Raw genomic sequence first — 14,047 nt, forward strand, 5'->3', positions numbered from 1 at the left:
CAGGCGCCCCAACACCACATTGTTTGCAAAACAATACTTCGTTATGTAAGAATCTATTGCATTGGGGTGCCTGGGTGGCTCAGATGGTTGGGCATCTGCCTTCCATGTCTCCATGATCTCCAGGTCCTGGAATCGAGCCCCATGCCAGGGTTCCAGCTCAGTGGAGAATCTGCTTCTCCCTCTCCTTCTCCCTCTCCCCCTGCCTGTGCTCTCTGTCTCCATCTTTGCCTCTGTATCCCTATCAAATGAATAAATAAAATCTTAAGAAAACAACAACAATCTATTGCATTTGTGCTGGGAGGAAAAATTGAACAAGTTAACTAATTTGTCTTCTCTTACTTAAGCAATTCTGCTGCTCAGATTCTGCCTGAACTCCAAAGGAGTCTATCTCTGATAGACTCACACAGATTTTCACTGCATTTGGAGTTGTGCTTTTTGTTTTGAAGACTTAGGGCAAGAGCTATGAAGAATTGTTTCCTGGGGGGCCTGAATGGTGTTGGTCATGAGAGAGGGTCTATATGGTTATGAGACAGAGGTCAGCATCAGATCGTCACTGGCAAAGGCACCCATTTGTTTTTTAAATAAATTAATGTAATATGTAAGGCCCTTTGAAGTATAGGCCTAGGATAAAGCTTTTCCTGCTGAGATATAAGCTGGGTAGTGCCTAGTGACAGTAGGATTTTAATGCCAAGCTTATTTGCAGAGAGATTTAGATGGCTGTATTTTTTAGAATTTTTTTCAGGATAAAGAAAGTGCTAGACTAATGGTTTAGAAAACAGTAGCAAGTTTCTAAGTTAGACTTTCCCAATGTTATGACAGTGTTATGAAGACTTTTTAAAAAGGAAATAGTAAACATATACGAAATGACAGTGTTATGTAAATGACAGTGTTATGACGACTTTTTAAAGAAAAGGAAATAGCAAACATATACGAAATGAGTGTAGTGTTATATAGTGAACCACCATGTTTCCGTTACCTAGGTCCTAACAATTGTTCTAACAATCCTGTTTCATGCATACCTCTACTCAGTGTTCCTCCCTCAGTGAGTTATTTTAAAGCAGACTGTTACCTCCTATATATTTATAAAAGATATTCTTAAAAAAGATATAATCACAGTACCAATATCCACTTATTCCCAATTCAACAAACACTTCACAGTTTTAATCACGTGCAAGGCATTGTGGGGTTTTTGCTTTTGAGGATGAAAACAAGTTTCCACCAAGAAACACGTGTCCTAGTGTTCATTGTATCTGAAGTCAGAGGATCCGATGTGAGTGTATATAGTTAAAGCTACACGAAGTCTATTAGTGGGGCTTGGTGTCAAGAACAGCAGACTTCGGACTGAGCCGACCTGGTGACAGTGAACCTGAGACCTCTCCACAAGGGTTTAATTTTTTCCCCCTAACCTCTAGAAAGCAAGGCATGGGAAAGGGATTTAGTTCATGTTGTGCCAGGACGTGTTTAAACTTGTTTCTTTTTCCAAAATGTACAAGCTGCTAAGAGAACTAGAGACTTAAATTAACAAGTCTTGGAAAAGACTTTTTTTTTTTTTTTTTAAACTGCGTGGGTCAGGGAAATTCGTTCCTTTCGGGTCACGTTCCTGCCTCCAGCTGGCCTGGTTTGCTAGGGGCGTGCTAGAGGTCAGCGGCTTCCGCAAGGAACTTGGTGCCTGGGTCTCGCGCTGTTCCAGAGACTCTCAGGCGACACTGGGCGTTTCCTCTTTTTCCGGCCTCGGAAAGTTTTTGTTTTGGTTCTTAGTTCCCTGTCAAGGAAAGGAACCCTACGGACCAAAGGTTTCCCAGTCTCCTCCCGGTGGCCGAAGGCCAAATTTCCCCCATCACAGCTTGACCAGACTTGGTCCCTTCAAGATCCTCCAAGGCCGGGAAAGCGCGTCTTGCGTAGAGGAAGAGAGGAGGCAGTCAGGCTGCCGTATCCACACCCACTGGCCGGCCCTTTTTTTCCCTCATCCGTGGGCCAGTACCCATCCTACCGCAAAGGGTGCGCGCAGTCTCCCCAGTGACTCCCCAAGAACCCGGTTCTCCACCATTCCCAAGAGAATACTCAATTTGGCCGCGCCCGCGCTGGGTAGAGGGGAGGGTTACTAAAACCCGGGAATAGGATGAAGAGCGCATGCGCAACCAGGCGGTGGCTTTCAAGAGTTCGCCCGGCGGCAGCAGCCGCTAGGTGGCGCATGCGCCCTGGAGGGTGCGGGCCGGTCTCCGGGAAGAAGGCAGCGGCGGCGGCGGCGACGGCGGTGGCGACGGCGGCGGCTGTGGGGAAAGGCGGGGGCGCCGTGGGGGCCGTGCCCGTGTTTACACAGCGGCGGGCGGGCGCGGACGCGGAACCTGGCGCGGCGGCGGCAGGATGGTCATGGCGCATTTCGTCGAAAATTTTTGGGTAAGAGCGGGATGTTGGAAGTTGGGTTTTGGGGTGCGAAGCTTTCTCCGCCTGACCTCGGCCTGTGTGCGCTCCGGGCGGCGGCGAAGCCTCGGCGGTGAGGGCTAGCGTCCTCGGGCCGCCGCCGGCTGGGTCCCGCCTGTGTGAAGCCGGGAGGGCTGCGGGCCGCCGTACGCCAGGTCTCGCAGGCTCGCAGCCCTTGCGGGGGCGAGGGCTGTCAGCGCGGCCCCTCATCCCGCGGCGGGGACGCTTGGGGGCAGCCCGCCGCCCGCGCTGGGACAAAGCGCCGGATGGGGCGGGAGACGGGACCCGGCCGGAGGCTTTAGGCTCCGGGCGCGCTTCACGGCTTGGACGCGGCCGCGGGGCCCGCGGCGCGGCCGCCTCCCAATGCGCGCTGCCAGCAATCGCCGGCCGGAGCCGGGCGGAGGGGGCTCGCCCCCGTCCAGCGCCGCAGCCCCCATCTTAGCCCTTTTGCCCCCCATGGTTTCCACACGGAGTCCCTTGCGGGCTTGGCTTGGATCCGCACTTCCTCTCGGCCTCGCAGCTCGGCTCTTTGGTCTGCGCCCAGGACTTTGCCTCTGGGCCTGTTCACAAAGCGTGTAAAAGTTGAATTTAATGTAACTGGATTCCTTGGGCTTAAATGCACGAAGACTTCCCCTTGTGTCCTGTGCTCCTTCCCCTTCCTCATTCTTTCCACACCCCTCTCCTTAACTCCGTATTAGTATTAGGTGGTTCTCTGAGAATGACTTCAGTCACCGTGCGGGGTGTTTTTCTGTATTGTTTGTTGTAATGGGAAGTGCAGTGCAGCCGAGTGCGGGAGGAGCATGTTTACCTCGGTATCTTGGGTCAATCTCAGTGGAAGTCCTGACAGCTGCAAGTACTACAGCTCCATTTTAGTTAAAATTCAGAAGTAATTAAAGGAGTGCTCTTTCAGGGAAGAAGAGGTGTGTCTTAAATTCTTATTTCTAAGTGTATTACGTATGGACTTAGTAATCAAATCAGCTCCTAGTCATTTGGTTTGAATGTTTCTTGTTTTCCGCAAGCGACATAAATACGAGGCATTAGGTTTTTCTTTAAGAAATACCCTTATGAAAAATAAAATACCCTTATGGGGCGCCTGGATGGTTTAGTCGTTGGGCATCTGCCTTTGGCTGGGGGTCATGATCCCAGGATGTTGGGATCGAGCCCCGAGTCAGGCTCCCTGCTCAGCAGGAAGCCTGCTGCTCCCTCTCCCCTTCACCTTGCTTGTGTTTACTTTCTCTCTGTCTCTCTCTGTCAAATAAAAAATATTTAATGAAGTTACAGTTCACATACTATACACTCAGTTAAGTGTACAATTCAGGGGTTTTTCGTCTGTGCAGTTACGTCACCACATCAATTTAGAACCATATCCTTACCTCAGAAAGAATCTCTGTATCCATTAGCCCCTAACTCAGCCTAGGCAGTTTACTAATCTATAAACATCTGCCTTGATAGATTGGTCTCTTGTGGACATATATAAATGGGATCATATGTGTTATCCTTTGTTGGCTTCTTTTCCTTAGCGTGTTTCCACACTTCACCTGTGATGTAGCATGTATCCGTACTTAATTGCATTTTATGGCCAAACATTCCATTGTGTGTGTACACCACATTTTATCTCTTCATCAGTGATAGACGTTTGGTTGTTTCCATTTTTGGGCTATTATGAATAATAAATACTGCTATGAACATTTTTGTACAGGTTTTTGTGTGGAAATGTTTTCATTTCTTTTGGGAATGGAATTGCTGGGTCATGTTGTTACTCTTTAACATTTTGAAAAACTGCCAAACTGTTTTCCAAAGTGACTGCATGGTTTACAAACCCACTAACAATGTCTGATGTTCCAATTTTTCTGCATGCTGGACACCACTTGTTATCGGTCTTATTGTAGTGGATGGGTGTGAAGTAATACCTCATTGTGGGTTTGATTTCCATTTCTCTGATGGCTAATGTTGAACATCTCTTCATGTGCTTAGAGAAATACCTTTTTAGATTCATTGCCCATTTTTAGATTAGGTTATTTGTGTTTTTATTATTGAATTGCAAGAGTTTTCGTATGTTCTGGGTAGTCTTTTATCAGATACATGATTTTGCAAACATTTTCTTCTATTTTGTGGGCTTTTGTTTTTTCTTGATGCTGTCGTTTTTGAAAACTTATTTGTTTTTAAAAGTTATTATTATTATTTTAAAATATTTTATTTATTTGAGAGAGAGAGATTACAAATAGGCAGAGAGGCAGGTAGAGAGAGAGAGAGAGGGGAAGCAGGCTCTCTGTTCAGCAGAGAGACAACATGGGGCTTGATCCCAGGACGCTGAGACCATGACCGGAGCTGAAGGCACAGGCTTAACCCACTGAGCCACCCAGGCACCCCTTAAAAGTTATTTTTAATTGAAGTATATAGTTGGTGTATAATACTAGCTTCAGGTGTACGATGTTCAACAATTACATATATTATGACATGCTCACCAGTGTAAGTGCCATTACTGTCTTACAGTATTACAGTATTATTGACTCTATTTTCTATGCTGTATTTTTCATCCTTGTGACTTCTATAATTATAGCAGTAGGTTTGTACCTCTTAATCATCTATTTCACCTATCCCCAGTGTCCCCCCGAACCACCCGTTTTTTCTCTTTATGAGTGTTTCCGTTTTTTGTTCATATGTTTTTTAGATTTCATATATAAGTGAAGTCATACAGTATTTGTCTTTTTATGTCTAACTTGTTTCACTTAGCATAACATATTCTGTGTCCATCTGTGTCAGATATGGCAAGATTACATTATTTTTTATGGCTGAGTTGTCCATTGTGTATGTGTACCACAGCTCCTTTATTCATCTATGGATGGACACTTAGGTTGCTTCCATATATGTTGGTGATTATAAATAATGCTGCAGTAGACATAGGAGTTCATATACCTTTTTGAATTCATGTTTTCATTTTCTTCAGGTACATATCCAGAGGTGGAATTACTGGATTTTATGGTGTGTTTTTTTTTTTTTTTTAAGATTTTATTTATTTATCTGACAGAGAGAGACACAGCAAGAGAGGGAACACAAGCAGGGCGAGTGGGAGAGGGAGAAGCAGGCTTCCTGCTGAGCAGGAAGCCCCATGTGGGGTTCCATCCCAGAACCCTTGGATCATGTCCTGAGCCGAAGGCAGATGCTTAATGACTGAGCCACCCAGGTGCCCCAATTTTATGGTATTTCTCTCTATATATTATATCTATATTATATATATCTATGGATATATATATCTATGGAAATATATATATAATATTTGATAATATTATTTTCCACAGTGGCTACACAAATTTACATTCTCACCAACAGTGTGGGACTGTTTCCTTTTCTCCACAACCTTGCTGACAATTGTTATTTCTTTTTGATAGTAACCATTCCAACTTGTGTGAGGTAATTTGATATTGTCCTTTGAAGCATCAAAATTTTAAATTTAGAAGTCCAGTTAATTTATTTGTTATTACTTATGCTTTTATTGTTTAATCTAAGACGTTTTTCCTAATCTATGGTTACAAAGATTTACTTGTGTTTTCTTCTACGGGTTTTATAGTTTTAGTTCTTATATTTAGGCCTGTGATCCATTTGAAGTCAGTTTTTGTGTGTGGTGCCAGGAGGAGGTTCAGCTTCATTCTTTTGCATGGATATGTAGTCTCAGTACCTTTGTTGAAGGGCTCCTCTTTCTCTGTTAAATACTCTTGACACCCTTGTCAAAAATCAGTTGACCATAGATGTATGGGTTTATTTTTTGATTTTTAGTTGTATTCCATTGTCTATCCTTATGCTAGTCCTACACTGTTTTGATTACTATGGCTTTGTAGTAAGTTTGGCATCAGGAAGTGAGAGTTTTCTAGATTTGGTCTTCCTTTTCAAGATTATTTTGCCTATTCTAGGCAAAATTTTGCCTATTCTTGCCATTTCTGTATGAATTTTAGGTGTAGCCTATCAATTTAATTGGTTTATTAATTTAGATATAGTTGATGTATGTAACCTGTCAACTTTAGACTTCAGGTTTTAGGCAACTTTTAAAACTATTAAATTGGATTTAAAATTGGCATCCCAAAATGTTTTGCTTTATTTTATTTTTTAAATAATCTTTACACCCCATGTGGGGTTCAAACTCATGACCCCAAGATTAAGCATGCTTTTCAAACTGAACCAAGCAGGTGTCCCTTGAATGTCTTTTGATAGATGAATGTCCTTGGGGTTACTGGGTTCCTCAGTTGATTAAACATTTTAAGCATCTGCCTTCAGCTCAAGTCATGATCCTAGGGTCCTGGACTCGAGTTCCATACGAGGCTCTTTGCTCAACATGGAGTCTGCTTTTCCCTTTGCTGGCGGCTCCCCCTGCTTGTGTGCGCTTTTGTGCATGCTTATGCACTCTATTTCTCTGACAAGTAAATAAATAAATAAAATCTTAAAAGGAAAGAATGTGTTCTTTTTTTTTTTTAAGATTTTATTCATCTATCTGACAGGCAGAGATCACAAGCAGGCAGAGAGGCAGGCAGAGAGAGCGAGGAGGAAGCAGGCCCCCAGCTGAGCAGAGAGCCTCATGTGGGGCTCCATCCCATGGGATCATGACCCAACCTTGAGGCAGAGGCTTTAACCCACTGAGCCACCCAGGCACCCCGAAAGAATGTGTTCTTGATGCTTTCTGACTTACTTCCAAATTGTTTATCAGAAATTGAAGTATAGTTTACTGCAAATTGTACATTAACATTTTAAAGTTACTTTTGCTTCTGTTAATTGAGCTTTGAATATAGCCTTATCTAATGATTTTTGGCTGTTATGAATAATGCTTTCTACGAACATTCTTTTATCAGTTTTTGGGTGCCCCTTGTCCTTTTTGACAGGAATAAATTTGGATATCTGAAATCTAGAGAAAACTTCTAGTCTAATTTACGTTTTTGTCATTTCACTTCCCCAATATTGAACACAAACAGTTAAAATAGATATCATTTTATTTATTTCCAAGCCTGGAATTAGGGCTGAAAACTCTAAATTAAATATAAAAGCTTTATAAAAAGTTCCAAAGGATGACTAAATGAAGTAGGGAAAACTAAGAACAATAACTAAATAACTTCAGAGAATTTGATAATTGTCTAAGACAACTTAAAATTTTACATATTTTAGGATCATTTATAACTTCCTAAAACAGAAATTACAATATTAGTTTCACTCTTCTCCCCTAATCTTTAAAGTAGCACTGTCAGGTCAAATAAAACTTGTCAAAGTGAGGTAATGGGAAACTTTAAAGTTTTAAGTTTCTAACCAAACAACTTATTAATTTTTGTTTTCCCTCCATATAAAAAGACAAACCTTTTTGTTGTGGCATTTGTTAGAGGAAAGTTTGAATCATTCAAACTATTTCCAAGCCCTTTTGAAAGTAGCACATCCTGCCTTTTTTTTAAGGTATGGTTTTTCTTAACTAAAACAGTATGCTACATTATGAATTACTTAATATTATACTTTGAAGAGAAGTATTTAAAACTTCCTATACAACAGGTGGTTTGTTGCTGATAAGTCATTTTTTGCCACAAAGTATAGTGCCTTTGATAGTAAAGTTGAAAATGTTTTTCTTTTTCATTAAAATTGGATAACAAAATTAATTTTGATAGAATTCCACACTATTGCCTTGGTATATAAAACAGTTGTTAGTCCTTCAAAAGATAATGTAACTTAACTTTTTTGCTGATATTATAGTAAGTATCTCTGTACACTGTTTCTCGGAGTAGGGTACTAATTTATAGTGCTCTTGAGATTGTGTCAGCATTGCACTGTAGTAATTAAAATGGCTTTGTTTTCATATAAACCCTGATTAATTGAGGAGTTAAATTTTGAAAAACATATGCTTTTTTATGTATAATTAACATACAGTGTTATATTAGTTTCAGGTGTACAGTATACTGATTCAGCAATTCTATACATTACTCAGTTCTCATCATAAGTGTACTGTTTATCCCCATCACTATTTCCCCCATCCCCACACTAACCTCCCCTCTGGTAACCAGCAGTTTGTTCTCTATAATGAAAAGTCTGTGTTTTTGGTGTGTTTCTTTCTTTGTTTTGTTTTGTTAAATTCCACATATGAATGAAGTCATATGGTATTTGTTTTTCTCTGAGTTATTTCACTTAGCATTATACATCCTAGGTCCATCCATGTTTTTGCAAATGGCAAGATTTCATTCTTTTTTTAATGGCTAAGTAATATTCCATTATATATATTCATCTTCTTTTATCTGTTCATCTATATAGATGGACCTTTGGGTTCCTTACATATTTTGGCTGCAATAAACATAGGGCTACTGCTTATACTTTTTTGAATTAGTGTTTTCATATTCTTTGGGTAAATACCTAGTAGTAGAATTACTGGATTATATGGTAATTCTATTTTTAACTTTTTAAGGCATCTCCATAGGGTTTTCTGCATGGCTGAACCACATTGCATTCTCATCAACAGTGCATGAGGGTTCCTTTTTCTCTACATCTTTTGTGTTTTTGATTTTAGCCATTCTGACTGGTGTGAGGTGATAACTCATTGTGTTTTTTTTTTTTTTTTAAGATTTTATTTTTTTATTTGAGAGAGAAAGAGAACGTGAGCTGGAGGAGGGGCAGAGGGAGAAGGTTGCCCAAGGAGACTATGCACCCAGCCTGGAGCCTGATACAGGGCTTAATTCCACAACCCCAAGACAATGACATGAGCTAAATTAAGAGTCAGAATGCTCAGCTGACTGAGCTACCCAGGCACCCCCTCATTGTGGTTTTGATTTGCATTTCCCTGATGATGAGTGATATTGAGCATATTTTCATGTGTCTGTGGCCATCTGTGTATTTTCTCTGGAGAAATTTCTGTTCATGTCTTCTGATTTTTTAATTGGATTATTATTATTATTTTTTTGTGTGTGTGTTGAGTTGTATAAGTTCTTTATGTATTTTGGATACTAACCTCTTAAAATTTTATTTATTTATTTATTTTTAAAGATTTTATTTATTTATTTGACAGACAGAAATCACAAGTAGACAGAGAGGCAGGCAGAGAGAGAGGAGGAAGCAGGCTCCCTGCTGAGCAGAGAGCCCGATGCAAGACTCGATCCCAGGACCCTGAGATCATGACCTGAGCCGAAGGCAGCAGCTTAACCCACTGAGCCACCCAGGCGCCCCTAAAAATTTATTTTTTTAAGAAATGGATTTCATTGGTGATAGTTATTTAAGAGGAAAAATAAAGCATACCTGATTTAAATAGCTTATCAACCTTATTTTATATAATAATCCTGATGTCTATAAAATAGTAAGCATTCTCCCAAAGACATCAAGTATTCTTTAGCATATATCACATTGTAATGAGCTGACATTTTTAGTTAGGTGACCTTTTCCAAAAATTATTTCCAGTCAGCACATCAAGAATGAAATAATTATCTTTGGTGTTTTTATCCTGAAGTATTTCTTTGTTTCTTGTCCTTATTTCTTTTTTTTTCTTTTTTTTTTTTTTAAAGATTTTATTTATTCATTTGAGAGAGAGACAGTGAGAGAGAACATGAGTGAGGAGAAGGTCAGAGGGAGAAGCAGACTCCCCATGGAGCTGGGAGCCCGATGTGGGACTCCCGGATCATGACCTGAGCCGAAGGCAGTCGTCCAACCAACTGAGCCACCCAGGCGCCCCATCTTGTCCTTATTTCTTGTATTGTTTAACCAGTATGGAAGTTTTATCTGTTGGTTTCATTGGTATTGTCATGCTTTACTTCTAAATAAAATTGGAGCACTTGCTTAATTTCCAGAATTTGATCCATCATTTACATGGATAAACTGGGAGGATTAAAATGTTTTTTAAAAACCTGGAATTGGGGGGTATCTGGGTGGCTCAGTGGGCTAAGCCTCTGCCTTCGGCTCGGGTCATGATCTCAGGGTCCTGGGATCGAGCCCCACATTGGTCTCTGCTCAGCGGGGAGCCTGCTTCCCCCTCTATCTCTGCCTGCTGCTCTGCTTACTTGTGATTTCTCTCTCTCTGTCAAATAAATAAATAAAATCCTTAAAAAAAAAAACCCTGGAATTGCTATTAATAGGACTTTGAAGTGTAAAACATTGTATTTTTGCTTGATTTTTTTAAAAAAGCTTTTATTTATTTGACAGAGAGATCACAAGTAGGCCAAGCGGTAGACAGAAAGGGAGGGGGAAGCAGGCTCCCTGCTGAGCAGAGAGCCATATGTGGGGCTCGATTCCAGGACTCTGAGATCATGACCTGAGCAGAAAGCAGAGGCTTAACCCACTGAGCCACCCAGGTGCCCCTGCTTGATTTTTTTGTAATCTAAATTTTTTTTTTGATTTTATTTATTTATTTGACAGAGAGCGATCATAAGTACGCATTGAGGCAGGCAGAGAGAGAGAGAGAGGAGGAAGCAGGCTCTCCACTGAACAGAGAGCCCGATGTGGGGCTCGATCTCAGGACCCTGAGATCATGACCTGAGTGGAAGGCAGAGGCCCAACCCACTGAGCCACCCAGGTGCCCCTGTAATCTAAATTTAATATCCTAGGGAGATTAATACCTAACACCTATACCTACACCCACACACATGTATTCTTGGGGGGTATAACCCATATGTAAATTGAAATATATATATATTTTTAGAAAACTAGTTGAGGTAATCATAGATACCCAGATTATAGACTTTTTTTTTATTACTTGAAATTTCCAAATACTGCTTATGATATGATCCCATTGGGTGGTACACTGAAATTTAAGAAGTGTATGTGTATGCATATTTACATATACATTAATTAAAATACTTGCAAAATTTATGTGGTTCAGTATTCAAAAAGTACCAAAGGGAACACAGTATAAAATCTTATTCTTTTGGGGCACCTGGGTGGCTCAGTGGGTTAAGCCTCTGCCTTCGGCTCAGGTCGTGATCTCAGGGTCCTGGGATCGGGCCCCTCATCGGGCTCTCTGCTCAGCGGGGAGCCTGCTTCCCCCCTCTCTCTCTGCCTGCCTTTTTGCCTACTTGTGGTCTCTGTCAGTCAAATAAATAAATCTTTAAAAAAAAAAATCTTATTCTTTTTTCCTCAGCCTCCAAGATCTCCACAAAGGCAGTAACTGTTACAAGTTTCTTACATAGCTTTCCAGAGATGATCTCTGTATATAAACAAGGAAATTATAAACACTAAGTTAGAATGTGTGGTTGTTTAATTGTTAGCGAGTTATCTGTGCCCAAATTGTTTCCAACTGCAACAAGCTAGGAAAATGCGAACTACAGATTCATCTAAGTTTGTTCAAATAGACTTGACAGATAGACATTATAATTTCAGCATTTTAGATGGCAGTAAATTTTATTGTGAGGCCTTTAGAATTTTTGGGGGGTGGAATGGTGGTTTGTTTTGTACTTTTGCTTTAATTATAGGAGAAATTTGAAAGTGAGAAATTGATACTGATTTAGTCTGTGTAAATTCAATTCAGGGGAGGGATTTTAGAACATTGACATGGAAAGGATAAAAATTTGCTGTCTGGGTTGTTTTGTAGCCATGCACACTAAATCCTGAGTGCTCTAATCCTTTCAGAACTACTTAAGTAGGAGAACTACTTAATGGGAGAACAGGTATGCTTTATATCATCGTACACATTTGGCTAGCGTAAGCTTTTTGGAAGTAGTTTTTTGAGTACTGTTTCTTGAGGTTATCCTTCCTGGTTTGACAGTTCTAAAACATTGAACAAAAGCACCCTAAGAGGGATGCCTGGGTGGCTTAGTCTGTTTAAGGGTCTGTCTTTGGCTCCGGTCATGATCCAGCATCCTGGGATTGAGTTCCGCATTGGGCTCCTTGCTCAGCAGGAAGTCTGGTTCTCTCTCTGCCTGCCTCCCTCTCTCTGTCAAATGAATAAATAAAATCTTAAAAAAAAAAAAAAAAGCACCCTAAGAAATCCGTATAGAAATATGGTGCCATGGAGATGTAAAGGGAATAGGGTTTGATTTTCAGTTTACCTAGTGTGGAAAGATGACAGAATATTACAGTTGGAAGAGTATTAGTATTAGTTTGGTCCACAGAGATGAGCATAAGTTGGTCAGATGTGGGGGAGAAATAAAAACAGTACAATAGAAGCTGAGACCTAAAATGGTAACTATTGGTTAAGTTGCTAGAGAATGTTGCTGAGATAGCCAGATTCAGAGAATTAAATTGAGAAATGATTAGTGAACTGTAGGATGAATTTGAGACACACAAGTCCATTAGTTCTATCAGGAACATGCTCCTTCCCTGATGGAACAGCAGGAATAAAGGTTACAGAAGATAGGAGAAGCATGTTTGCTTGCATTTAGGGATAGATAGGAAAGTACAATGTAAGTAGAGCAAATTGGTGATGCTGGACCTTAATACTACAAAGTGTTAATTTTTATTTGGTTGAAACAAGAGCGGTGAAGGTGGCTTTCTTTTTTAATTTTAATGTTATGTGGTAGGTAGAACAGAGAGTACAGAAGAAAATTAAAATTATATATAGCTTTACCCTGTGTCCACTGAGATTTTCTTTAGAAATACAACATGCACAGTAGGTTTTGCTGTATTGTTCTGTAGCTTGGTATTTTCAAATGATAATTGCCATCAAACATTTTTCTCATATGATTAAGTATTCTTTGAAAATATTTTGTAGTGACTTTCATAGGTTTCCATGGAATAAATAGGTAATTTTTAAAACTGCTCCTAAAAAACTTTAAGGTTTTTTTTTTTCATTTATGAATTAGGAGGAGATTTAACTATTAATATGAACAAGATGTCAGTTGAAGAAGGTAGCCTTTGTTTGAAAGTACAGATTGAAGAGGTTTTGAGAAAGCTGAAATTGTTTTTTTTTAAATTTTGAGATTAATGAAAATTATATGCATTTACAGTATATTACAGAAAATTTGAAAGTTATAAGACAAAAAAATTATCCTCTTTGCTTCTGCTATTTTTGTTGAAGCCATGTATTATCTTTTAGGTGGCTTTACAGATTTAATTTACTGGAAGAGGTGAGTTGTAACTGAAGACATTAGGGAGTATTTGAAGGGTTGGAAATAATTTCTTTAATGTGATAAGGTTTATTTTCTTCAGTCAGCCAACAAATGTGTTTGAGCGACTACTGTACCTGCAGCAAGTACTTCTTACTGCTGAGCAGTGCTTGTTTTACATCTTCAGTCACTGTTTTCTGCTTTAAAAACATCTTGCAAATGGTTCTGTAGAATAGTTTTGATGATCATGTGTGAAAATTTCAATGTATAAATAGAAGGTTGACTAGAAGAGATTATAACTTGTGGTTAAATGTGCTATTTACTTATAGAAAAACTGCTTACGTAAGAACTAGAGCAAAAGGAAAATGTAGAGTGGTAGGAAGTGATGATATTTATTTATTACCTTTGAGGCAGTTTGAGGTTGAGAGGAAGGTTAGGCATGTTATTTGCTGTTCACATGACAGCACCTTTTGACCCTTTGATCCCCTTCCAAAAATTTTTAAAAAGATTTAAAAAGGAACAAGGTAAAATAAACATCAATTCATAGTGTGATTGTACAGTATACACTATCTCCTGCCTGTTTTCTAGAATCTTGGAGTCATCAGAAGTGAACGATATCCAAACTTTTTGTTTTTAGTATTTAACTT

The 14,047-nt window shown here is 39.9% G+C and overlaps 1 protein-coding gene across 5 annotated transcripts in view; it reads left to right on the plus strand.

Moving 5' to 3' along the window:
- The first annotated feature begins 2,176 nt into the window (after window positions 1–2,176).
- The window catches only part of FCHO2 (FCH and mu domain containing endocytic adaptor 2), a 118,769-nt gene continuing 106,898 nt past the window's right edge, over window positions 2,177–14,047 (plus strand). For 3 of the 5 annotated variants that reach the window (XM_059175212.1, XM_059175213.1, XM_059175214.1), the window contains exon 1: window positions 2,177–2,397. In XM_059175212.1, coding sequence (XP_059031195.1) covers window positions 2,192–2,397 — 206 coding nt within the window. In that variant the 5' untranslated portion in view covers window positions 2,177–2,191. The remainder of the gene's footprint in view (window positions 2,398–14,047) is intronic. The other 2 variants (XM_059175215.1, XM_059175216.1) reach the window with 1 other exon arrangement.

The sequence above is a fragment of the Mustela lutreola genome, chromosome 5 (assembly GCF_030435805.1).
Source record: "Mustela lutreola isolate mMusLut2 chromosome 5, mMusLut2.pri, whole genome shotgun sequence".
In the NCBI taxonomy this organism is placed as follows: Eukaryota; Metazoa; Chordata; class Mammalia; order Carnivora; family Mustelidae; genus Mustela; species Mustela lutreola.